Consider the following 25,593-nt stretch of genomic DNA (forward strand, 5'->3'; position numbering starts at 1 on the left):
CACACACACATATATATATATATATATATATATATATATATATATATATATATATATATATATATATATATATATATATATATATATATATATATATATATATATATATATATATACAGTACATATGTGTGTGCGTGCGTGCGTGTGTATTTATATGGTGGGGGGGCTCCAATGTTTGTATATGTTTATGGGGGGGCCCCAAAGAAAAAGGTTGGGAACCACTGGTCTACAGAACAAACCAACATTATACAATATCTTGTATAATTACCCTAACCTACAAACCTAGTTAAGCCTTTAAATGTCACTTTAAGCTGTATAGAAGTGTCTTGAAGAATATCTAATCTATAGGTTACTACTGTAAGAAAATATCAGCAGGTGGTTCATAATTTTAGTATTACCTTTGCTTGAAATGAGTCGATCTAATCCTGTTTATATGAAATAAATCTGCTCCCGAGCCGGTTTGAGCTACCAGACATATTGCTATGACAACAACTCTTGGATGAGTTTTGAAGAACGAAACGATCCTGGATCATGTCAAATCGTCAATAACAAAACCCAGCTAATTGAGTAATTCACGTACGAAGAACAAACCCCAGACGTGAGTTTCAGCAGATTTTGTGTGATTTGAACGTTTATAAATGAAACTAAAGAGACAGTTCTTGTTTAATTTTATTGGTGATTCCTAATATGAAATTTAATGGTAAGCTTGGCAAGCAACTTTGGAGAATTTAATGTTTCCCCATTGAAACAGAATGCCAAAGCATAGGCGTTTTAAGGATGGTCACTGACTGTAATGACTTGCCTTGACATAGCCTCAGTTAAATGTTTGGGATTGTTAGCATAAGTAGTGTGGCAGTTTAGTGTTAGTTTGGCTCACCTTGACTCCGTTGAGCTTCAGGTAAAAGCAGTCGATGGGCTGCAGGCCGTCGCTGGTCTTCACGTATTTGGGATCTCCGGGCATCCCGATGTAGACGGTCACCTGAAAGTGGTTCTTCTTCTGGCACACAAACGCATCGTCAGCCAGGGAGAAGTTGAAGCCTTTATCTGCGTCCACTCTATAGGTGGGCATCGGACTGAGAAACATGAGAGAAAGACAGATATGAAGAAGAGAGTTTTATTTCTGTTTATCGGAAACACATTTCTAAGCATAATAGCTTTAACAACTCATCTCTAATAACTGATTTATTTAATCTTTGCTATGATGACAGCACATAATATTTGACTTGATATTTTTAAAGATACCAGTATTCAGCTTAAAGTGACATTTAAAGGCTTAACTAGGTTCGTTAGGCAAGTAATGCTGAGTGCAGACTGCATGATTTTGACTCGCCGACTGGTTTTGAGAAATCGCAGACAAATGTCTAAAATCACAAGCAAACCAGTGCTTGTTCATGCCAGCAACAATAACACAATGTGAACTATCAAAGACGTGATCTAAGACAATCACCAATGAGTCACTGACACCGGTGAGATATTTGGCATGCCAGGACCGGAGTGGGACTCTTTTTCAGCCCTGGAGTTTCAAGCCTTAGACCGGCCCACCTCAGTTCACGACTGACTATATTAAAATAAGGTCATTTCCAATTAAGTTTCTAATGACACTATCATGTCTTTTTTTGAGAAAACAGCTGCTTTAGAACTTCAAATGTTCAACAACCCTTACTGTATTATATGTCTTAACAATAAAAATGAAAAAAATATATGTTACTCAGGCGAGGACCGAACCCGGGTTGGCTATGTCATAACCTAACGTGCTAACCACTGTACCACAACGGCTGTACATTAAGAGGTGACTTATCTACTTACATCTATCTTATCTACTTATATTGTTCACAAGGCTATGAGAAAATAGATAAGAAGAGCAGAGCTGCAGTAAAATAATGAATAAGAAGGCTGTGGTCAAGTAAATAAATAAATTATTTTTAAAAAGTGTGACTGCTGAGAGCAACAGATTCTGGAGCTAGGGACACCGGCCCTAGCGGCCAAAAAACGGACCGGCCCACCGGGAATTCTCCCGGTCCTCCCGATTAGCCAATCCGGGCCTGTGGCATGCTAAATATCTGGAGCTGTCGGCGATTCAAATCATGTTTGAAATGTGTTCTGACTGAAAAAAACATTGGTGATTAGCCAATGAGAGAGAAGCATCCACTAGTGTGGGTATCTGCTGGCCAGCGGGAGGTTGTGGGAGAAGTTAAAAGCCCCAAAAATGGAGGAAAAACTAGTGTAAATTGGCAGAAGCACTGTGTCTGTTTGACCTGTCATCTAACCAATATCATAACTGATTTGAAAAAGAGAGAAGTCAAGAAGAATATGCTAATTCCCTTTAAAAGCCAGGTGAGCAAAATAAGTAGATTTTCAACCCCACTAAAGGCTTCCGTCTCATTATGTAGTTAATAACAAAAGATATACTACATGACTTGGCGTTGTTTTCATGTCACTTCTCGCATGTATTTGGTTGTGAGATGTAGTTCGCCCCTGTCGAGACAAAGTTGTCAGTGATTCTTCCTATTAGGTTGCATGGTTTACCGGTACTTCAGCAGCACCGTGATATTATGGCACCAAAATCCTGGCAATGCCTCTTTTAAATGGTAGAATCGTCATTAACAGTTCTCAAATAGTTAATGTTGCATGTGAAAAAGTTACTAAAATGCGCGCAAAGGTAAATAATCAATAGGCCACTTAATCAATTTTATTTTAATAATCTGCATTAAGGCTGCAAAACTGTGCAGAACCTGCGCCTTTTTTTCTGAAGCTTGAAACACTTCTTGTCTTCTTGTAACGAATTTCGCTTGGTATATTTTCTATTATAGTATCTTAATTTTAATGTATTTTTGTTGGTCAGTTATCTACAGAGTGAAGTTTATTTAAATTTCGAGAGGATCGCATGCTTATGATTGTTCACAGCTGATCCAGCATTAGCTCATGACTAATTATCCTATCAGACGATTCTAAACTCGTTATAAATATCTAGATTTTTCTAATCTCAATATCTTCATATTGAAGAAGCCCCCCCACCCAACCCTACTTTCCCTTCTTTCAAATGGGCGACAGGGTGGCCAGTGATTAGCGCTGTTGCCTCACAGCAAGGATACCCCTGGTTTAATTCCCTTCCAAACCATGCGACATTTCTGTGCGGAGTTTTGCTCGTTCTCCCCGAGTCCTCCGGTTTCCTCCCACAGTTCAAAAACAAGCACCCTGAACAATTAATCTAAAACATCTTTAGCCAAGCTCTGAGTACACCTCTTCTTAGCATCCATATATGACACTTAGCTACAATAAGCAAGGGGGGAGTCATCGAGATCTACCTGAGCTCAAACTCCCCTCTCGCCTTGCAATGGGAGGGAGCCCAGGGCTCGAGGATTTTATAAGCTCAGGGCTTTCTCTCAGGACAGCATGCCAAACAAGCTTTATTATTAATCATCAGCTGAGTGTAAACTCTTGAAATAAACGAAAAAACAAGTAAGATTTGAGGTGAAGTGACGTGCGACAAAAGCTGCTATTTTTCCACGGCCCAAACACAAGCGGTTTAACAAAAGTGAAATATTCAGAATTTAATTATAAGTATTATAGTATTTCTGACTGTTTGCTTTATTGCATAGATTTGAGTTATGAGTTGATACAGTATTGTGATACTACTTTGTATTGTGATACTTCAGCTGGTATAGTATCATGGGCCTGCAACTCTACGTCCTATTGTAAAGTCATGCAGTGTGAAACCTCCTGTTGCAGATCCATCTTGCAGTGTAAACCCAGCAGCAACGGAACGTTCCCCTAAATAGTAATGCAGTGTAAAAACATCTGACGCCACTACTTTGAAAATCGTCCCGTCTGAACTCAGCATTAGAGTAATTAGGCAAGTCGTTATGTAATGATAGTTAGACAGTCCAAAACAAATATTGCTTAAGGGGGCTAATAATATTGACCTTAAAATAATTTAGCCTTTAAATAGATTTAAAAAAATTAAAAACTGCTTTTATTCTAGCTGAAACAAAACAATTAAGACTTTCTCCAGAAGGAAAAATATTATCAGACATACTGTGAAAATGTCCTTGCTCTGTTAAACATCATTTGGCAAATATTTAAAAAAGAAACTAAATATCACAGAAGGGTGAATAACTCTGACTTCCACTGTATATTTATAAATTATATTATAGTATTTGTCTCTCTCTCTTCTTTCTCTATCTGTGTTCTCTCTCTTTCTGCCAGATCTCTGCTGTTTCTCTCCCTCCTCCGCACTGCTCACCTCTCAGGAATTCTCCATCCATCTCTCTCTCTCTCTCTCTCTCTCTCTCTCTTCAGTACAGCCTGATACCTCCCTGTACCCCATTAAATCCCATCCCTCATGCCTCTGTCATAAATCTAAGGTGTGTGTAAAAGCAGCACCCACAGCTCTTTCCCGCTGGAGTCGTATAGCGTGGTCCACTTGTTCTGCTGGTGTGCCTGCCACTTGATGCACTGGTAGTTCGGGTCCAGGTATGAGTTTTCTGCGTCCTGCATCAGGCCTGTGGTGGAATGATTGTGCGTGGGTTATACTGCGGTGTATATGCAGTTGCTGTTTTTAAGTATGTGTGTGTGTGTGTGTGTGTGTGTGTGTGTGTGTGTGTGTGTGTGTGTGTACCTGGCTCTTGTTTGATCATGCCTGTGAGCATCTGAGAGTTGAGTGTGTTGTTGGGAGAGTCTGAATGTTTTCTCTTCTTTGCCGGATGGACGGGCATCCCACTGGAGAGACATGGAGTGTGTGTTTAGTGATGTGGGAAATGTGGTGACAAATAAAATAAAATCTAATAAAAAAAATCTAATCAAATCAAATATACAAAGTAAAATCAAATCATTTTTATTAGTCACACCTTTATATTAAATCCAATCATTAACATGGAGTCCAGATAAATTTGTGTAATGTGTGTATTTATATAGCTCATTTATTGTGTATTGCCATACACACAAAGCCCTTCACAATCATGAGGTGGGTCACACCACCAGTGTGCAGCATCCTCTTGAAGATGTGACGGCAGCCACAGGAGAACAGCGTCAGTGTGCTCACCACACACTAGCTATAGGTGGAGTGGAGAGACAGTGATAGAGCCAATTTAGTGTACGGAGATGATTGGGAGGCCATGATTGGCAAGGGCCGATGGAGAGAACTTGGCTAGGACACTGGGGTTACACCCCTACGTTTTAAGAGAAGTGCCATGGGATTTTAAATGGTTTAAAATCTCATCCAAAAGACGGCGCTCACTGACAGTATAGTGTCCCCTTCACTATACTGGGGCATAAGGACTCACACAGACCACAGGTTGAGCGCCTCCTGCTGGGCTTACTAACACCACTTAATAAAATAGTCTAAAATTAAATAAAATAAAATAGTTATACTTTTTAAAATTAAAATTGTTTATGCATTACAATTGAATTCAGTTTAATAAAAGTGAGTCTAAAATAAAAAAATACATAAATGTATAAATGTTTTTATACTTTAAATTAATTAAAGTAATAATCTAATATAAAATAAAATAAATAAATAAATAAAACTCCAGATAAATAAAATGAAGTCTAAAATAAAATAAGATAGGTATATTTTTAAATTAAATTAATTTACAATTGAATCCAGTGTAATAAAAGTGAGTTTAAAATGAAATAAATAAATATTTTTCATACTTTTAAATTTAACGTAACCATTACACTTTTAAATATTTAAATATTGTAAAAAATAAATGGATAAAATAAATAAATGAAATAAAATATTTTTTTATACTTTTAAATTAAACTGAAACCTTAACATGGAGTCCAGATAAATAACAGGGAGTCTAAAATTAAACTAAACTAAGCTAAATTAAATTGAATTAAATTAAGTTGTTACACATATAGTCCAAAAGTGAGTTCAAAATAAATAATAAATAAAATAAAATATCTTTTAAACTTTTAAATTAAATTAAACCATTAACATGGAGTCCATATAAATAACAGAGTGTAAAAGTAATTAAAATTAAATAAAATTCTCATACATAAAGTCCAGATAAATAGTCCAAAATAAAATAGGTATATTTTTTATTTTAAATGATTTAACCATTATAACTGAGTTCAGTTTAATAAAAAGTGAGTTCAAAATAAAATAAAATAAAATAAAATATTTTTCATACTTTATTTATACAATATTTTATTTATACGTTTAAATTAAACTAAACCATAAACATGGAGTCCAGATAAATAACATGGAGTCTAAAATAAAGTAAAACAGTTATACATGAAGTCTAGTTAATTAAATAAAACAAAATAGATATATTTTTAAATTTAATTTAACCATTATAATTGAGTCCAGTTTAAGAAAAGTGAGTTCAAAATAAAATAAAATAAAATATATTTCATACTTTTAAATTTATTTAACCATTAAAATTGTATCTAGTTCAACAAAATGTCCAAAATATTGTAAAAAATATAGTAAAAAAATAAAATAAAATAAATAAATAAAATAAAATGAGACACATGTTGATAAGTGCTTACATTAATAACTTAACTAAATAATATTAAACTAAATAATATTTCTTAATAGTCTAAATCTAACGTTAACGTTAAATAAAAAATCAAGATTGAAATGCCTTTTTTTACCTGGAGTTGATGAACTACATGTTTTTTAAAGAGTGTATTAGTACGATATAATGTATACAAATAAATCAATAAATAAAAAACAATTAAACAAAACCAGGGGGCAAAAACTCACTATAGATATACACACAATATAGAAGAGTGTAAAAATAATATGTAGTAATATGTTATTAATGCATTTAAACTATTTCCAAAATATAATGTACTTACAAAAAATGCAAGTATACAAAAAAATTGCTAATAAATAATTCGTTTTTGAGATTAAAATAAAATAAAATGTAATAAATAAAAATGTGATGGACTAAAATAATACAATGCAAACAAAAAATATATATAAATGTTTTTAAATATAATATAAAGGCTATAAATGTATAAATTAATATTTTTGATGTTAAAAGTGTATTAAAATTAATCACACGTGCTCTTCGAAGTAAATAATCCTGATCACAGTCGTACAGCTATGAAAGAGTGTTAAATTAATGCTTCGGTGTGTCTTACTCTGGTGTTTGTGGATGTTGAAGGAGTTGATGAAGCATCTGAGTCTGCTGCATGTCTCCGCCCCCGCCGCTAGCTGGACCAATCGGATACTGCGAAATCATGGGCTCTGGCTTCAGGTACATGTCCCGGTGCATGCTGGGATAGTGTGGATGTGTTTGTAGAGGCGGAGGACTGGTCATGTGACACATGTTCTCAGGCGTCATCGTTCTGAGCATGTGCGGATCTGAGAGGGAAAAACAAAGAAGCAGCGGATATTCGATGAATAATTGGAGCCATTACTTTTATTTAACATTATAGTGTTTGAAATTATTTTTGAAGGTACCGTTAGCTTGCTGGGGTGAGTATGGCTCTGAGCTGGAGTCCGGAGGAGACTCGGGTAGCGTTCTGCGAAGAATAAAACATTTTACACGCATAAAAATAGCTAATAGTTCTTAGCATTAGGACTGCACAATATATCGTTTCAGCAGCGATATCGCAATATGATCATTCGCAATAGGCACTGTTGCAATGTTGAGTTTGTGTAACAAGTTATCTTTTTCACGTTTTTTTGTCTCCTGTGATTGTATAATGATATTCAAAAGCATTCAGGTATAAGAAATTGTACCATTTGTGACCTTAACTACGATTAATTTTATTGAATTATTTTTATTTGTAAAAATTCGTTACTGTACTTGAATATTGTTAGACTCGTAAAACAATAAAACACTTTATTTTAATTGTATCTTTTTCTTGATTGTATTTATAAATTGTTACGCATGAAAATACAACACGTGCAAATACAGAAATGCACTTCAAATAGCACAAACCACAACGAAAAAGTGTCGAGGAACCCCAAAAAGTTTCTAGATTGTTTATTAGATATTGTCACAAGGCAGACGCTGACGAAGGAAATGCGGATCCAAACGCATGTTTATTATGCAGAGGTGGTCAGGCAAGCAACGGTCAACACACGAGCAAACAGATGTAAACAGGGAATCCAGAGTCATGGTCAAATAACAGGCAATGCTGGCAGGCAGCAGGCAACGTAAACAAACAAGCAAAGATCGGTACATGGCAGGACAATACAAGGAAAACGCGTCATAATGTTAACTAGACAGATAAACAAGACTCAGCCCAGGTGTGTGTGTGTGTAGTATTTAAAATCCACGTTATCATTTCAAAACGACCCTCTGGCTGTGTGTGTGCTCATCAACGGAACTCGAAACAGGTGCGTGTGAATGGAGTTTATGTGTGGAGTTGTAGTCCATTATGTGGCGGATTTGTAGTTCTTGCTTCCCAACAATCTGCAACTGCTAGATTGCTGGTGATCAAACCATTACAGAGATGCAATATGGAATAAAATCACTGTCATAAATATTTTGTGCGCAAATAAAATTTACGAATCCGTAATTATAAATTTGTAAAAGAAAAACAGAACATACTTGTAATTTTATGAGGGTACATTTACAAAAACTGCGATTAGAATAGACACAGATGCGACATTTTCTTTGTCTGTTTGTAAGTGACTGATTAATTTACGATGGGTGTACTTTACAAGCACGAAATACAGTTTTACTATGGACATAACCTGATTACAAGTACAAATTGTCAAATGTCAAATTGAAGAAGTCATAATGACGTCACCGCTGTCACAGGCATTAATAAACAAGCGAGAGTCATTGATCACAACGGTGCGCCTGTTGGACACTCGAGCCCCCACACATCGTCTCAGGTAAGATTTTTGTTATTACCTCTTTGAGAAGTGTCCGTCATGAGCTGTAATAAAGGTTGAAACTTAATAAGGTCCATTTTTGCTGTGTTCCTTGGACATTTTACAGAATCAAAAATAACAACGGACCGAGGATAAGTAAGCATAATGTAAGTTGACGTTACAGGCAACGAGCGCAGAATTTCTCTGTGAATCACTTAACGGTGTTTAACTATAACATAACATCTGTTGATTAAGCAACCAAAAGTCTATAAAATTAGTTCGAAGAAGTATGAATCTGCCTTTACTATATCAGTGAGTTACTATACTGCTACAGTATGTCAGTTTAGTATGATCAGTATGTTACATAACTGCCCCCTGCTGGTCATGTATTTCTTGGGTTTGACCATGGCTGTTTCTCAATATGCGAATATTCTTCAGCAGTCTTTCGTCCTCATGTCCTCGTGTAACGTCATCATCAGCTGCCAAAGTTCAGTTCCAGTACTCCAGACCGCAAGAACAGAGGATGCGTGAAAACTTCCCGAATGTGTTCTTGATATCGAGGACACACCAATGCAGACTTGGCAACAATCTCGCTCTAGAAGTCCCAGAAGTCTCATTGCGACTGGAGGTGGGAAGCGCAGCTTTTATATAGGTTTATTATAAAAGTACAGAGATATGACTTATTTTCCTCAGGAGTTTCCCCAAATGAGACGGTGAATATAAACATTACCATGAACATCTTAATAAAGGAATAAACACATTAAGAGTGTTTATTTGCTGAAATTTGTATTAAAATCTGTTTTATTTGTATCGTGCAACTTATTTATATAATGTTTTTATGCACAGTATATGTTTTGAAATGGGAAAAAACTATAAAGCGCTGTATGAATGCTGTAATGTTTAAATAATATTCCATTAAAAACACTTAAAGGTCACATGACCATCAGAAAGAACGCAGTGTCTCATTTCTCACAGGACGCGTTCTCTGTCCTCACGGCCTCCCGAGTTCGTTCTTCCGAGGACACCTGGCAAGACCGGTCTCCAGAAGAACGCAAGTCCGTTCTCTGCATTCTTGTGCTCTGCCGCAGTTTACTGAAGTTGCGTGTGGGACCACTTTAGATCACTTGTGCACTCTCAGTAGCCATATCTCTAGTCTGAAGGATATCTATATGCTTATGTGCTTTGAAACAGTAACAAAACTAGCATATAGAAAATATAAATATTCACCAAAGAATGCACCAAGTTGCAGTTTGTCACTTCCGCCAAAATGGATAGGTTTTGTTTTGATGTCACCTCATACTTTAGTTTCTTTTCAAATCTCCTGACAAATCAAATGCTCTCTAGTGTCTAACATTTCAAAGCACTTTATGAGACTTTAAGGGCTCTATTTTGACGGTCCATGCACAGAGCGCAAAATGCCGGGCGCAAACGCTTTCAGGGCGTGTCAGGACGCGTTTTTGCTAATTTAAGGACGGGAAATCTGCCCTGCGCCGCGGCGCATGTTCTAAAAGGGTTGAGTTTATTTTCTTAATGAGTTATAGGTGTGTTTTGAGAATAAACCAATTAGAGTCTCATCTCCCATTGCCTTTAAGAGCCAGCTGCGTCACGCCAAGAGCGCATTCGCTATTTACAGGACGCAGAGTAAGTCTAAGTGGAAAAAATTAACATTTCACAAGCAAACAGTCAACAGATAACAGTTTTTTAACAGAAAACAGTTAAACAGAGCATCTACTGCGTGAGAATAAGAGATAATGGATCTACTTTCACATTCGCTCTTGGATAGGGAAACCTTTACGCACAGACATCAATTAGTCTATAAATAATTCATTGCGTTTGTTAAGCGTAAATATTCATTTAAAACTATTTCTAAATTCACTTCTAATTTCCAGCAAACGAATAAATGAATAATAATAACAAAATGTGCTCAAAAACCTGAGTTATATCCTAAAACACATGCTGTGCCCCATATGGTCTAAAACCTGACAGGTGGGCAAATCTAAGCTTGTTTTTAATAAAACAAATATAAATATGGATATAATAAATAATGCTGCTAATAATAATAACATTATACAAAAGCAAATTGTTATGAATGAACTGAAAAAGCCTCCCGAGATGAAGAAGACATAAAAGCAGTGATTTTTCATATTTATGTACAGTAGGCTAGAAAATAATGTTTTGTAATATTTTAATCCTTTATTTTTATATTCTATATCTATTCTTATTATATACTATATATATATCCTTAATATTAAATGTTTTCATATGTAAAGATATTTGTCTATTGCTCTCTTGTGTGTATTAAGCAGTGTGCAAGCGAGGCGCAACTCTGCGCTGGAGTTTAGACCGGGTTAGTTTTGGTCTAATGAAAAATCTATTATAGTTTCTCAAAATAGCAACGCGCCAGCGGTCCACCTCAGAACAGCTTACTTTTTAGACCAGAATGCCTATGGGCGCACATATGAGTGCAAATGCATTTTCTATTTAAACAGCGTAGCGCAACGCCTCAAAAGGACTCTTGCGCCAAGCTGAAACTACCAAAAGACTACTGCTCCGCGCCTTGCGCCACACTGCGCCGGGTGTTAATAGGGCCCTAAAAGTGCGCTCTGGAAGTTTTTTTATGAGCTTTATGAACAGCTCAATCTTACGATCAACATGGTGCATGAAAACGGTGTTTTTGTTGTTGCTATGAACTTGTAAGGTGTTTTAAGTGATTATTAATAAACTGCCTTGTGGTTGCTTATGAATAGGTGGTTTGTTATAGTTTTGCATTGAAAGCAGTCATTCTGGAATCTTATCTGTAGGATTTTCTCATCTGTTTTATGGCTCAGCAGGTGAAAATGGTACAAATGGCCAATTAATAATGTAACAGCACTCATGATTTGAGGAATAATTCATTATGCGAGCACAAACGGATCTGTGTGATGCTTCAGCAAGCACCTCTGGACGTACACTATAAGTGCTGTAGTAAATCAGCTCTTGTTTTAATTGGAGCTCATACCTTTCTAAAGCAGCATTAGTGATTGCGCAGGTCATCAGCACTGAAATATTCATCTTATATATGAGTTCACTCCTTTATCTATCTTATCTGAGCTGCTGAGGCTCATCTGAGGTCATGTGGGCATGAAGAGGAGGGACTTAGAAAAGAGCTGGGGCTTAATCTATGTAGGGGTTGTCGCCAAAATGCTTTATTAGCAATTAATAAATATTTTATATAGCTTAGTCTCTTTATTTGTCAGGGGTTGCCACAGAGCAATGAACTGCCAACTTATCCAGCATATGTTTTACACAGCCAATATTGGGAAACATCCATACACACTCATCCAGACACGCATTCATACACTACGGCCAATTTAGTTTATTCAATTCCCCTATATCGCATGTGTTTGGATATGGGGGAAACCGGAGCACACGGAGGAAACCCATACCAACATGGAGAGAGCATGCAAACTCCAGGCAGAAATTCCAACTGGCACAGCCGGGCCTTGAAACAGCAACCTTCTTGCTGTGAGGCATCAATTCTAACCACTGAGACACTGTGTCACCCCAATTTAGTGACTAGTATATGTGAATTTATGTATTTATGGTTGGGCTGTCTCGATACAAATATAATCAATACAATTTAATATGACATCAACATAAATAGTTATGTTTTGAGATCGGGTTGAATCTGTTTTGTTTCCAATGACCAGTAACATGAGATGCTACTTAAAGTTGATGTACTATGATATTGTAATAAATCTGTGCTATTTGGCTAACGACAACTTTTATTATCAGTATTGTATTATTAGTATTATTGCATATTTTTTTACTAATTTGGTGCAGATATAGTTTAGGGCCAGCCTTTTTTTGATACTAATGATTTTTGGAAAATGTATTGTTGTTTTTCCCCTTAGAAATCATGCATTTACATCATTCATTCATTCATTTTCTTGTCGGCTTGGTCCTTTTATTAATCTGGGGTCGCCACAGCGGAAGGAACCACCAACTTATCCAGCACGTTTTTATGCAGCGGATGCTCTTCCAGCCACAACCCATCTCTGGGAAATGCATTTACATCAATTTAAACAAAATAACCACCTGTTCAAATAAAATAATAATAATAATAATAATAATAATAATAATAATAAAATAAGAAACAATAAGAGGAAGAATAGTAAAAATAAAAACATTTATTTATTTAAAAAAAAAAATATATATATATATATATATATATAATATATATATATATATATATATATATATATGTATATATATATATATATATATATATAATATATATATATATATATATATATATATGTATATATATATATATATATATATATGTATATATATATATATATATATATATATATATATATATATGTATATATATATATATATATGTATATATATGTATATATATATATGTATATATATATATATATATATGTATATATATATATATATATATATATATATATATATATATGTATATATATATATATGTATATATATATATATATGTATATATATATATGTATATATATATATATGTATATATATATATATATATGTATATATATGTATATATATATATATATGTATATATATATATATATGTATATATATATATATGTATATATATATATATATATATATATATATGTATATATATATATATATATATATGTATATATATATATATGTATATATATATATATATATATATATATGTATATGTATATGTATATATATATGTATATATATATATATATATATATATATATATATATATGTATATATATATATATATGTATATATATATGTATATATATATATATATGTATATATATATATATGTATATATATATATATATATATATATATATATATATATATATATATATGTATATATATATATATATATATATATATATATATATATATATGTATATATATATATATGTATATATATATATATATATATATATATATATATATATATGTATATATATATATATGTATATATATATATATATATATGTATATATATATATATGTATATATATATATATATATGTATGTATATATATATATATATATATATATATATATATATATATATATATATATATATATATATATATATATATATATATATATATATATGTATATATTTATACAACAGTTCTGTCTGGTTCTCGAATCTGATTGGCTGATAGCCGTGATATGTTTAAGTAATATCAGCACCCGTACAGCCTCTTTACCCTTTGTGTATTACTCTGCCCACATACAGCCAGCAAAAAGCAGACACTACAGATCTAAAGTTTAAAAGATGCTTCCTCAAGTGTTTAACTGTCAGCTTATGATTTGATTCCAATGTGGAAGACAGTAGTTTCTCATACAAAAGGGTTTTTGAGACTCTCCATGTTTGATTTTGTTTCTATATACACAATTATGCCGTCAAACTGTTGTATAAACGCAATATCACACTCGTAGCAGTGCGATTTGGCTGTATATCGGTACTGGTTGGGGCACAACACAATTCGCCATTTTTATTGACGAATGTAACACTGATGTTTATTAATGGCCAATTTTCTCGTCTTACCCTGGTGCGTACTGTCCGCGGTGATCCGGCTTGATGTTTTGGGTTTGCTGCTGCCCCAGACAGGGGTAGTTGTGTCTGATGTGACCCAACGGCGGTGCACCCGGGTAGGGGTTCTGGCAGGACTGGGACAGGGATGGGACGGTGCTCTGACGCAGGGGGATTGGGGGGCTCACGCCACACCCTACCCCCCCTGAAGAGGACGCCCCTGCCTGGGCAGAGGAGAACTGTGGTGCTGGGCCGCTGTGGACCTCCGTGAAACAACTGAAGGAGAAAAACCAAAGCACCCGTAATGATTGATTCTCATTAAAATAAGCCTGTAATAACACCGAGAGCAGCACCGACTGTTACGTGTTCTTACATGTCAGCGCTGTCGTCCTCTTTGCTGATGTATTCCTCCAGGATACTGGTGTCAATGTTTGCTGGCTCCAAAGAGCTGTTAATATCATGACCTGCAGGAGAAAATAAGAGGCAGAAAAAGGTAAAAGATGAGAGGGAGAGAGGAGGATGAGTATCGTGTTCCTACGCACAGTTTCTGCAGTGATAAAACAACAGTTTCACAACAACATCATTTATTTTCCCTTTTTAGTTTGATGATTTTATTTTTTTGTGGATTGCAAAACCTTGGGTTATTTGTTCGCTGGTGTAATAGATAAATGAATGATGTATGTTCTATTCAGGTCAATAAAAATGTACAGTTAAAGAGTAAATTATTTTAATTTTGTATTTTTTATTTTATTTTAAATAACATTTTAATATTTCTTTATTTTGCCATGAGTAAAAAATAATACATTTATATATGAGCAATTTAACACGACTTGCAGTGTGATATGGCTGTATATCAGCACTATTGGAAGGCGTGCATTGGCTTGAGGCTGCACGCTGAGTGTCTTAGTGCTCCACCAGTAATGATATACAGGCATATCACACTGCTACTCGTGTGATGTAGCATTTATACAGCAGTTCAACGACACAATCATGTGAATAAAAAAGAAAATCACACACTTCCACTATTCATATACATCTGCAGCTGATGTCAGAACAGCAGAAACCGTTGCTACTTCACAATCGTCACTTTAGAGCTAGTGTTTGAATGATTCTCTAGCGTAATGTCTAAAGTGATGACAAAACAGATGATTTTGCGCACATTTTAAGATTATAAGGCTGAACGGCATGAAATGCCATCAGTCTACAGAGATTTCCCAGTATTTCTCTGTTGCAATCGGAAGATTGCAATAATTAACCCCCAAAAAGCCAAAGCAAAGTAAACACTACCAGATCACTGTGGTATAAATACAGCACTAAAACATACAAGAGAGAAAGATCGACTTGTAATGCCAATTACCTGTTCTGTAATAATTTGTTAGGCAGTAGTTTGAAATGTACACTGAAAAAATGATTTTTTTTTTCTCCCCTAAGGACTAATTATGCGGTCTCTGTCGCCATCTTGTGGCGGAACGTCAATCGTCTTTGCTCTGCTCAGTATGACAGGCTGATGGCAGCCAATGTGCTGAATCTCCGAAGTTATGAATATTTAAAATAGGCACTATCCTTATAAATAAACGGCATAGTTGTAATCTAATCAACTACATTTTTGCTTAAAAAAGCCTAATAATATTATTATCCCACCTAAAAAAAAAAGAATTCTGATTAAAAAAAGTCAAATAAAACTTAAATATTAGAATTTAATTTTATTATATGTATTTTAAAAATATTATTGCAAAATTACAATAAGTAAACAAGTAAATAAAGTTGAATTTTGAAAAGGCTATTATTAAATTATTATTAAAGAAAATTTTGAACCCATATGAACATTATGTTGGTTAAACTATTTTAGAACCAATTTAAACAATTTTGTACAAAAATTCAAAAAAAAAAAAAAGATTTAAAAATAACGTATATAAAAACCAAAATTTTTGTTGGAAAGAAAATGACATCCATCCATTCAAGTACGTTCAAACATCAACAACAGAAACCGTACAAGAACTACACAAAGCAAGCAAACAAAGGAGAAAAAGAAGGGAATCAGCAAGAGGTCAGGTGGAGGTGGAGGTGTAGCTGAGACCCCATTAAACCCCTGATCTCTCTCTCTCTCTCTTTGATAGATTAGGCCACTAACGAAAGCGGAATGTGAAGAATTCCAGTGTTAGTGTTGGGAAAACTCTCTGGTCCATCAGCCTCCCACATCCCAACCCAAACAGGCAAAAAACATCACAAAACACCATGACCCAGGACAGGTCTGATCCACCTGTGAGTCCTCAAAGACCTCATCTGTACACGTGAGTTTACTTCACTCTAGTTCTCGCAAAAGTATCCATATTTTAATATGTATAGATGCTAACATTTTCGAAACAGTAGAATATCACTTCTCCAACGTTTACCAGGGTTCTGCACTCGTTTTGTCCTCATCAATGCACATGTTTTCAAATACTTTATTTATTCATTCATTCATTTTTCTTCGGCTTAGTCCCTTATTTATCAGAGGAATGAACCACCAACTAATCCGGCATATGTTTTAAGCAGTGGATGCCCTTTCAATCGCAACCCAGTTCTGGGAAACGCCCATACACTCTCACATTCACACACTCAAACTCTTTAGTTTACCCAATTCACCTATATCGCATGTGTTTGGACTGTGGGGGAAACCGGAGCACACCAACACGGGGAGAACATGCAAACTCCACACAGAAACACCAACTGGCCCGGCCGGAACTCAAACCAGCGACCTTCTTGCTGTGAGGTGATCGGACAATACTAACCACTGTGCCACCATGCCACTTACACACATAACTTAAGAGAATAGGGACAAATCTTTTAGACCATGCGCTTGGTGCAACGACTGTTTTTCATGTCCTTAAAATAGTAAAAGTGGATTCAGAAGTGCTTCTGCGCTTTACACCTTGAGATTATATGATTTAAATAGAGTGTTTTAGTCACACAAAAAAACGTTGTTGTGCAAACAAACAGGCAAAACCTAAAAAAAACAACCTTTTTTTTATGTTGTCGCGTAAACAAACCTTATTTCAATTCAAATTTTGGCCGGCCAAGTGAAAATCTTGCTAGCCATGCTTGCGATTTTAACCATCCAAATAAATTATAAAGATGAAGGTATAAAATGAAGACATTACATTAACATTGTACTTTTAAATAATTCTATGGCAATATTTCCTTGTGGCATTAAAAACGCTATCAACTGTCAATGTTTTTTAAGGATATCATTACCGTATCAAAGATTCAAGATTAGAAAATTCCACAAATTTCAACTTAAAGGGACAGTTCACCCAAAAAGTGGCTCTAAGCTTTTATAAATTTCTTTCATCTTAGAACAAAAAATAAGCGAAGTTTAATATATTAAACTAATTTCGAGAGGAGTATGCACTCATGATTGACCCAGCTGGCTCATATTAGTTAATCACAATCCTCCAATCAAAGGATCATAAGTTCCTATATATATATCCTCTTTTTCTTTCTACAACTATCTACGTCTTGAAGAAACCCCCCTCCTCCCGTTCTTCCACCTTTACCTGGAATGGGCGGCACGGCGGCCCAGCGACTAGCAAGAATTCCAATGGCTCTGGCTCCTTGCTGGACCATCTGGCATTTCTGTGTGGAGCTGGCATGTTCTCCCCGTGTTCGTGTTGGTTCCCACGGGTTCCATGGTTTCCTCCCAAGGCCTAAATATGCTCTACATTATAGACAAAATAAACCTAAGTCTCTTTTACCACACGTCTCGCTCTCAGAAAGTTCACCTTGGCCTCAGCTGCGGGGGAGTTTTGAGGTCGTCCTGAGCTCAATCTCCCCTCGCCCCTCAAAGGGAGGGAGCCCTGGACTCGAGGATCCCTTGAGCTCAGGGCTCTCTCTCAGGACAGCATGCCAAACAAGCTTTTCGTAAATTATGAGTTAAGTGTGAACTCTTGAAGATACTTTGAAGAATGTTGTTTTTGTTTATATTCAACATAAGAAAGAAATTCTTAAAACTTTACAACCACTTCAGTGTAAGTACATTTTCAGTTCTTGGGTGAACTGTCCCTTTAAATCCCACACCATCTGTCAGTGTATGTTTACATCAGGTATAAACCGAGAGTCAAAGCAAACACTTTTCATAAACCACTTGACAAATTGTAAAAAACCCAGCTCTGAGTGATGAAAATGCGGCTGCGAGGGGAAAACCCAACACTGATGTCATGTTTGGGGTCTCTGCTCTCTTGGACAGCTTTATGAGAGTGCCAGCGAGGCAGAGAAAACCAGCAAGGGATGATTTTACTAAATAAGATCCAGATGTTTCCACCCTCCTGCGTTAAATCTGCCAGAGCGCTGCTGATAACGGCTGCGAGATTGACTGACGCGAACAGGAGTGGGGGAGAAGAGCCATGTTTCTGAACTGAACAACACTGCCTTTAACAAAGAGAGCAGAACTATATTAATTCCCCTCTATGTTTTGATGAATATATGTTGACGTCTGTTCATTTGTTGAGGTGATTTAAATGTATGCCTATTTCGAAAGACTTTAGCATCCACAGCTTATCTCCCTTTGTTTTTTTATCTTTTAGAGTAAAAATATTGACTGTAATGACATTTTAACATTGTTTACAGGACACATCTGCTAAAATATCATTCAGTGGAATGTGTTCAAATATCTTAAAAGGCATATCTAGAACAAATACACTAAATAATTAATTTAAATAGTAGTTATTTTCATTTTAAATCCTTCAACTGCATTTATCCTTCAAACCCCTAGATTTGGCAGCAAGCCTATCTAATAATTTAAACAATCCAGGCTCATTCTGAAAATGTACCGCTATATACATTTCTGGAGAGCGCCAAATACATCCCAGGCGCTACGTTTTTTTTTAATGTTTTTTGTTTTGCGAGGCTGATATGTACGCTTTTTCAGATCTCAAATTTCGCGAGTGCCATTCCAGTCTGCTGTTCTCGTGTAAATCCACCGGAGACTGCTGTCGACTGACTGATCGCCCCACCTACCCCCTTTCCAAAACCCAACCGATAGTGTTTTTAATGACTGACCCGCGCCCCACTTCCTTAAACCCAACTGACAGTGTTTTCAAAAGCAATCCAGAAAAAGAAAAGACCCTTGATTTTTACCACTTTTTCAGATTTTATTTTTTAGCTTCTGTTTTTGTCTTACCTGCTTTCTTTACCGAACTCAAACCCTGTCGACGCGGTCTTCTCCTATTTGCATCTCAAGTCCGCCAATGTAGGGGGTGAACTACTGGACAAACTTGTAAGCGGTGAGCTGCTAGTGCAAAAAGTAACAACGTCATAACACCCCGTAGGGTTTGTTTTAAAGACAAATTGCAGCCATACGTACCTCTGGCTACATCATTTGAAATGTATATAGAGCTACGCTTTCAGAATGAGCCTATGTATGTTGAATTTAAAATATAATCATATTTAATATGATCACTTTTTTCTTTTATATATATTTTAATATGTACAGATGAGAATAAGTATTTTTGTTGTTTAATTTAGACAGTTTTGTATAAATACTGACATTTTCTCAGACATAATTTGACATCTTATTTCCACAAATATTATATTATATTTATTTCCATAATATTGAAGTGTACTCTTCACTTGCAGTTAATATCCTTTATATGTACATAAAATCATATTTGCACATTTAATTTGATACAGAAACCAAAATGGCACATCTTATATTTAACCGCGAAATTATGCAGCATATGTTTTACGCAGTGGATGCCTTTCCAGCTGCAACCTATCACTGGGAAACACCCATGCACTCACATAAACTACAGACAATTTAGTTTACCAAATTCCCCTATAGCGCATGTCTTTGGACTGTGGGGGAAACCAGAGCACCCGGAGGAAACCCACGCCAACATAGGGAGAACATGCAAACTCCACACAGAAATACCAACTGACCCAGCCGGGACTCGAACCACTGACCTTATGTCATTTTTTATTATTATTCTTTCGAATTACATTACAGGATCTTGTTGAAAAATTTAAAAAAGTTTTCACATTTGTATTCATTTTATGTATTGTATTCCTTATTTATTCATTCATTCATTTTTTTTTTGGTTTAGTCCCTTTATTAATCCAGGTTCGCCACAGCGGAATGAACCGCCAACTTATCCAGCACATTTTTACTCAGCGGATGCCCTTCCAACTGCAACCCATCTCTGGGGATGCCCTGCCAGCCGCAACCCACTTCTAGGAAACATCCACACACACACACACACACACTTTCATACACTTTGGACAATTTAGCTTACCCAATTCACCTGTAACGCATGTCTTTGGACCCACGCGAACGCAGGGAAAACATGCAAACTCCACACAGAAACGCCAGCTGAGCCGAGGTTCGAACCAGCGACCTTCTTGCTGTGAGGCGACAGCACTACCTACTGCGTCGCATTGTATTCATTATTTTGTAATTATTTGTTTTATTTATTTATTTACTTTATTTTTAGATTTATTCTTTTGTCATTTTTATTAATTTTATTTATTAGAAAAGTTTGAAAAAGGTTTTATATTTTGTATTTATTTATTTATTCACTAGTAGGTTTATTTATTTATTCTAGTTTTAGATTTATTCTATTGTACTTTTTATTTTTTGATTTTATTTTTTGAATTGATTTTATTTATTAAAAAAGATTAAAAAGTTTTCATATTTTGTATTTAATTTTTATTATTTGTTTATTTATTACATTTGTAGATTTATTTGCGATTTGTATATTTGTAGTCATTTTTTAATTGATTTAACTTATTACCAAATATAAAAACTTTTCCAACTTTTTAATACGTTTTTTTATTATTTGTTTATTTATTTTATATGCAGGTTTATTTGTTTATGCTCTTTGTAGATTTAGTCTTTTGTATTTTTTATTTTATTTATTAGACAAGTTTGAAAAAGTTTTCATATTTTGTATTTATTTATTTATTGTTTGCTTATTTATTCACTTGTAAGTTTATTTATTTATTCTAATTTTAGATTTATTCTATTGTACTTTTAAAAATTGATTTTATTTAATAGAAAGGATAAAAAAGTTTTTATGTTTTGTATTTAATTATTTAATTTTTATTTGTTTATTTATTCATTTGTAGGTTTATTAATTTATTCTAGTTTTAGATTATTTTATTGTACTTTTAAAATGTATTTATTTAATTGAAAATGTAAAAAAAATCATATTTTGTCTTTATTTATTTAATGTTTATTATTTGTTTATTTATTGCATTTGTAGATTTATTTGCGATTTGTAGATTTACTCTTTTGTCTTTTTTTAATTGATTTAATTTATTACAAAATAAGAAAACTTTTTTTCTAACTTTTTAATTAGTCTTTTTATTATTTGTTTGTTTATTTCATATGTAGATGTATTTGTTTGTGCTATTTGTAGATTTAGTCTTTTGTATATTTTTATTTTATTTATTAGACAAGTTTGAAAAAGTTTTCTTATTTTGTATTTATTTATTATTTGTTTATTTATTTCATGTGTAGGTTTATTTATTTATTCTACTTGTAGATTTATTTATTGATTTTATTTATTAGAAAAGTTTGAAAATGTTTAATTGGGTTGATGCTGTAAAATACAATACACAAACATGGTAATAACTCGCTTGCACGTTTTCTTATATTTTATTTTCTTATTATTTTATACTTAATTTTCAGTTTATCATTTGTTATATTGTCCCAAACTATAAAAATATCAATAAAAGTCACGTTTGTTAAACTGCACAGATGAATTTCAAGAACAGGGATCAAAATCCCACAATGCAATTCTTAACCATAAATAAACAACAAAACAATTTAAACCAAGAAATACGTTAATTAAAAGTGTATTAGGTGGCACGGTGGCTCAGTGGTTAGCACTGTCGCCTTACAGCAAGAAGGTCAAGAAGGTTCGAGTCCCGGCTGGGCCAGTTGGCAAATCTTTGAGGAGTTTGCATGTTCTCCCCGTGTTGGCGTGGGTTTCTTCTTGATGCTCCGGTTTCCCCCACAGTCAAGACATGCGCTATAAGTGAATGGGATGAACTAAATTGGGCGTATTGTATAAGTGTGTGAATGTGAGTATGGGTGTTTCCCAATACTAGGTTGCGGCTGGAAGGGCATCTGCTGCGTGAAACATATGCCAGAATACTTGACGGTTCATTCCACTGTGGCACCCCCTGATAAATAAGGGACTAAGCTAAAGGTAAATGAATGAATAAACTGTGTATTTTACATTTTTGATGTAAAAATTTTGGGTAAAACTTGATTTAATTAGTTTATATCAGAATTCCTTGATCATTTAAATGTTCAATTTATTTGAAACACCAATCTAACATTGTATACTTCTCAATTATTTAAAAGTAAACACAAACTGACCCTAAACATACTGTAAATACTAAACATTTGCTATGACAAATGTGATAGCGAACAAAACTTCTTTAAGGAGCTTCACATTTCTTTCTCATCCGTCATTGGCTGTTCAAGATACTTGTATGACAAGCCCTATGATTCTGAACGAAAGCATTTGGCAACTACTAACAAAAAAGTAGTCCCTGGAGAGCTCATTAATCACACTCAACAATCCCAAACATCCCTCGCTCTCCTCCGTCTCCATCTCTATCTCTGTGTTCCTCCCGGATCTCTTTCCATGTGGAGCTCGTCACTGTGCGCCGCTTCTTATGCATGTTAATCATTAAGCCCTAATTCACACCACAGTAAAAGATGATAGAGCAAAGTCCATTATATTATCAGACGGTAAACACCACCCAGAATGCACCGGGGGGCTTTGGAAAGAGGAAAACACACATGCTGCATGGCCACGATCAATACGGCATTCATTTGAGTATTAACACACTTACAGAGGAAAACATTTGTCCTAGTTATACAGTCATTGACATGAGGAGAGGACTGTTAAATCACAAAGCACACACTGATATTGTTTGTCAGACTGTAAAGCACTTATTGCGCCATGTGATTTCCACAGTGGCAAAAAAAAATAATGGACGGAACTGTAAAATCAAGTCATAAAAATGAAATTTGCACTAAAAATCATAAGTTGTTTCAACAGCTTTGAATAAAGAAATCAGAAAGCTCTACTGGGGCACAGCTCCTCCTCAAAAAAAAGTAAATAAATAAATATCAGGTTCGTAGCCAGCCTATTAAAAAGGATGGTTCTTTTTTTTCAGACCTTTACAGATATTCAAGGTTTAAATACTGCATTTTAGTGACATTTTAAGCAACAATTTGGGCTGGATTAGCTTATTGGATGGTTATCATTACCACACTATTTGATGCAACAAAAATACCTCCTACATTTTTGTCAAAGTGCTTATCATACTATTTTTTGTTTACAAAAAAATGTTTATTTACATGTTGTAACAGTTTTATATATAATGTAATGAGATTAGAATTTTAGAAATATAAAAAAATACTTATTTTAAATGCTAATTTATTATCATCCATCATAAAAATCTGTTAAAACTGGCTTTAAATTAAAAACTAACCCTGTAGCCTAAAAGCAAATTACAAACTGGCCAGCTCATTTACTCAGTCAGAATTTGTCCATTTAAATAATAAAAGCCATCTTTTATTGCTTATTTTTCTCAGAGCCTTCTTCTATTGGTTATTTTCACAATTTATGATGGCAAACTGTCAAAAATTGGACAAATGAGTTCATATATGGGCCAAATTCTGGACTTTGTCAGTAGTGGTGTGGGTCTTGCTAACCCCCTGAACCCCCACCTGGCTACAGAATGTGAAAACATTCATTTTTGGATAAAAAATAAGTAATCAAATGACATTTGTTTGGGTGAAAAAAAAACAAAAGCATATTTCTTAGGGTTGTATATATTAAGCTACTTGCTATTTCTTTATAATTGTGTGCTCAATTTACTAGCAATTTCTCTGAATTATTTTTCCTAAACATTTTTTTTTGTATGTGTAGATTCAAACTAATAAAATAATAACAATAATAATAAAAATGTAACATTTTACTACTGTGCTCCAGCAATCGAATATTTCAATCAAGTCATGATTTGTAGGCCAAACTACACATAGGATGGTTGCTATTGAGTTACTAAGGTGTTCTAAGTGTTGCTATGCTAGGTGTTGCTAGGGTGTGGTTAGTGGCTCAAAAGACCACACCCCCAAGTCTTTATAATATTAAACGATTTGGCCTCCTCCTTTAATTCATCCTTCACCATGTACTCAAAACTGAAACTCAAATCATTTTTTGGCATTATTAAAATCTCTAAAACAAATAATCTAGTATGAGATACTTAATAATTAACATTACAAGATCTTTATTTAGCAAACAACACTAATCATTTTGTCTGTAACAGAATCAAACTCCAATGAAAACAAACTAACACACTGAACTACGTTGTAAGATCTGGCAACGCAGCAGCTAATATATGCAAATCAATAATAAGAGAGAAGGTACCTGCTCGAAGCCACAGCATTTTGTTTATCGGACACACAACCTACAAATCTGGAGATGTGTGTAAATGACCAAGAACGTCTCTCATATCCTTCCCAACAACGTACACCTTTGCATCTCGTCTCGGACCTCAGCTGGCGGGTCCAGGGTTACGTGGATGTGTGTGTGTGTGTGTGTTGTAATGCAGGATTAGGTCTCAGTCATGAGACAGAGCTGTACCAGGCCACCACACACAGCTCTATCGGCCACCAGCACTGAACGCACCGGCCGACCTGAGCTGCTTACCTACACCACAGAGAAACCCGTAGAGCAATCATACCATCAGCAGAGGAGGGAAAACTGTAAAAGTCGGGAATTTAAGGAATGACACATTTCTAGGGGAGTGAAACGTGGTATCAGTCCCACGCAAATCAGCATCTCGGCCTAATTTTAACCCCGGCGCCTCGGTTTAATCCCCACCAACATACAGAGTCACTGGTCAGATTATCTGGTGTGGTCTGATTGACCGCATGCCTTTAAATGGCCTATTTTTTTTTAAAAAGAGGAGTTTTTCCTTTTTTTCTGGCAAAATATGGAGTGAAATAATCGTATCCAAATTCATTGTAAGTAAAATGTTTCTGGCTTTTGGTGTCACAGTTACAGTATTTCACCTGGCCCATTTCCACTGAGTGGTACAGTACGGTACGGTTCGCCACTGTCAAAAGGCGTACTGAACCGTACCACTTTTTCCGCACCCTTTGCAAAGGATACCAACAAGCGTACCAAAAGGTGGAGCTAGATACGCAGCTGAACGCTATTGGTCTAAAGAG

The 25,593-nt window shown here is 34.8% G+C and overlaps 1 protein-coding gene across 24 annotated transcripts in view; it reads right to left on the bottom strand.

Annotated features, from left to right (window-relative positions):
* The window catches only part of myrf (myelin regulatory factor), an 81,475-nt gene that overhangs the window by 29,234 nt on the left and 26,648 nt on the right, over positions 1 to 25,593 (bottom strand). For 18 of the 24 annotated variants that reach the window (XR_015525931.1, XR_015525930.1, XR_015525928.1 and 15 more), the window contains exons 2-8: positions 14,734 to 14,824; positions 14,376 to 14,636; positions 7,418 to 7,479; positions 7,096 to 7,318; positions 4,619 to 4,719; positions 4,388 to 4,502; positions 878 to 1,073 (exon numbers count right to left, since the gene is read on the bottom strand). Coding sequence is in view for 12 of the 24 variants with exons in the window: in XM_087311405.1 (XP_087167531.1) it covers positions 878 to 1,073; positions 4,388 to 4,502; positions 4,619 to 4,719; positions 7,096 to 7,318; positions 7,418 to 7,479; positions 14,376 to 14,636; positions 14,734 to 14,824 (1,049 nt within the window). In the remaining 12 variants the exon portion in view is untranslated. Of the gene's footprint in view, positions 1 to 877; positions 1,074 to 4,387; positions 4,503 to 4,618; positions 4,720 to 7,095; positions 7,319 to 7,417; positions 7,480 to 14,375; positions 14,637 to 14,733; positions 14,825 to 24,787; positions 24,962 to 25,593 lie in introns of those variants that run through there. The other 6 variants (XM_087311403.1, XM_087311406.1, XM_087311402.1 and 3 more) reach the window with 2 other exon arrangements.

This window comes from Danio rerio, chromosome 25 (assembly GCF_052040795.2).
Source record: "Danio rerio strain M-AB ecotype USA chromosome 25, GRCz13ab, whole genome shotgun sequence".
In the NCBI taxonomy this organism is placed as follows: Eukaryota; Metazoa; Chordata; class Actinopteri; order Cypriniformes; family Danionidae; genus Danio; species Danio rerio.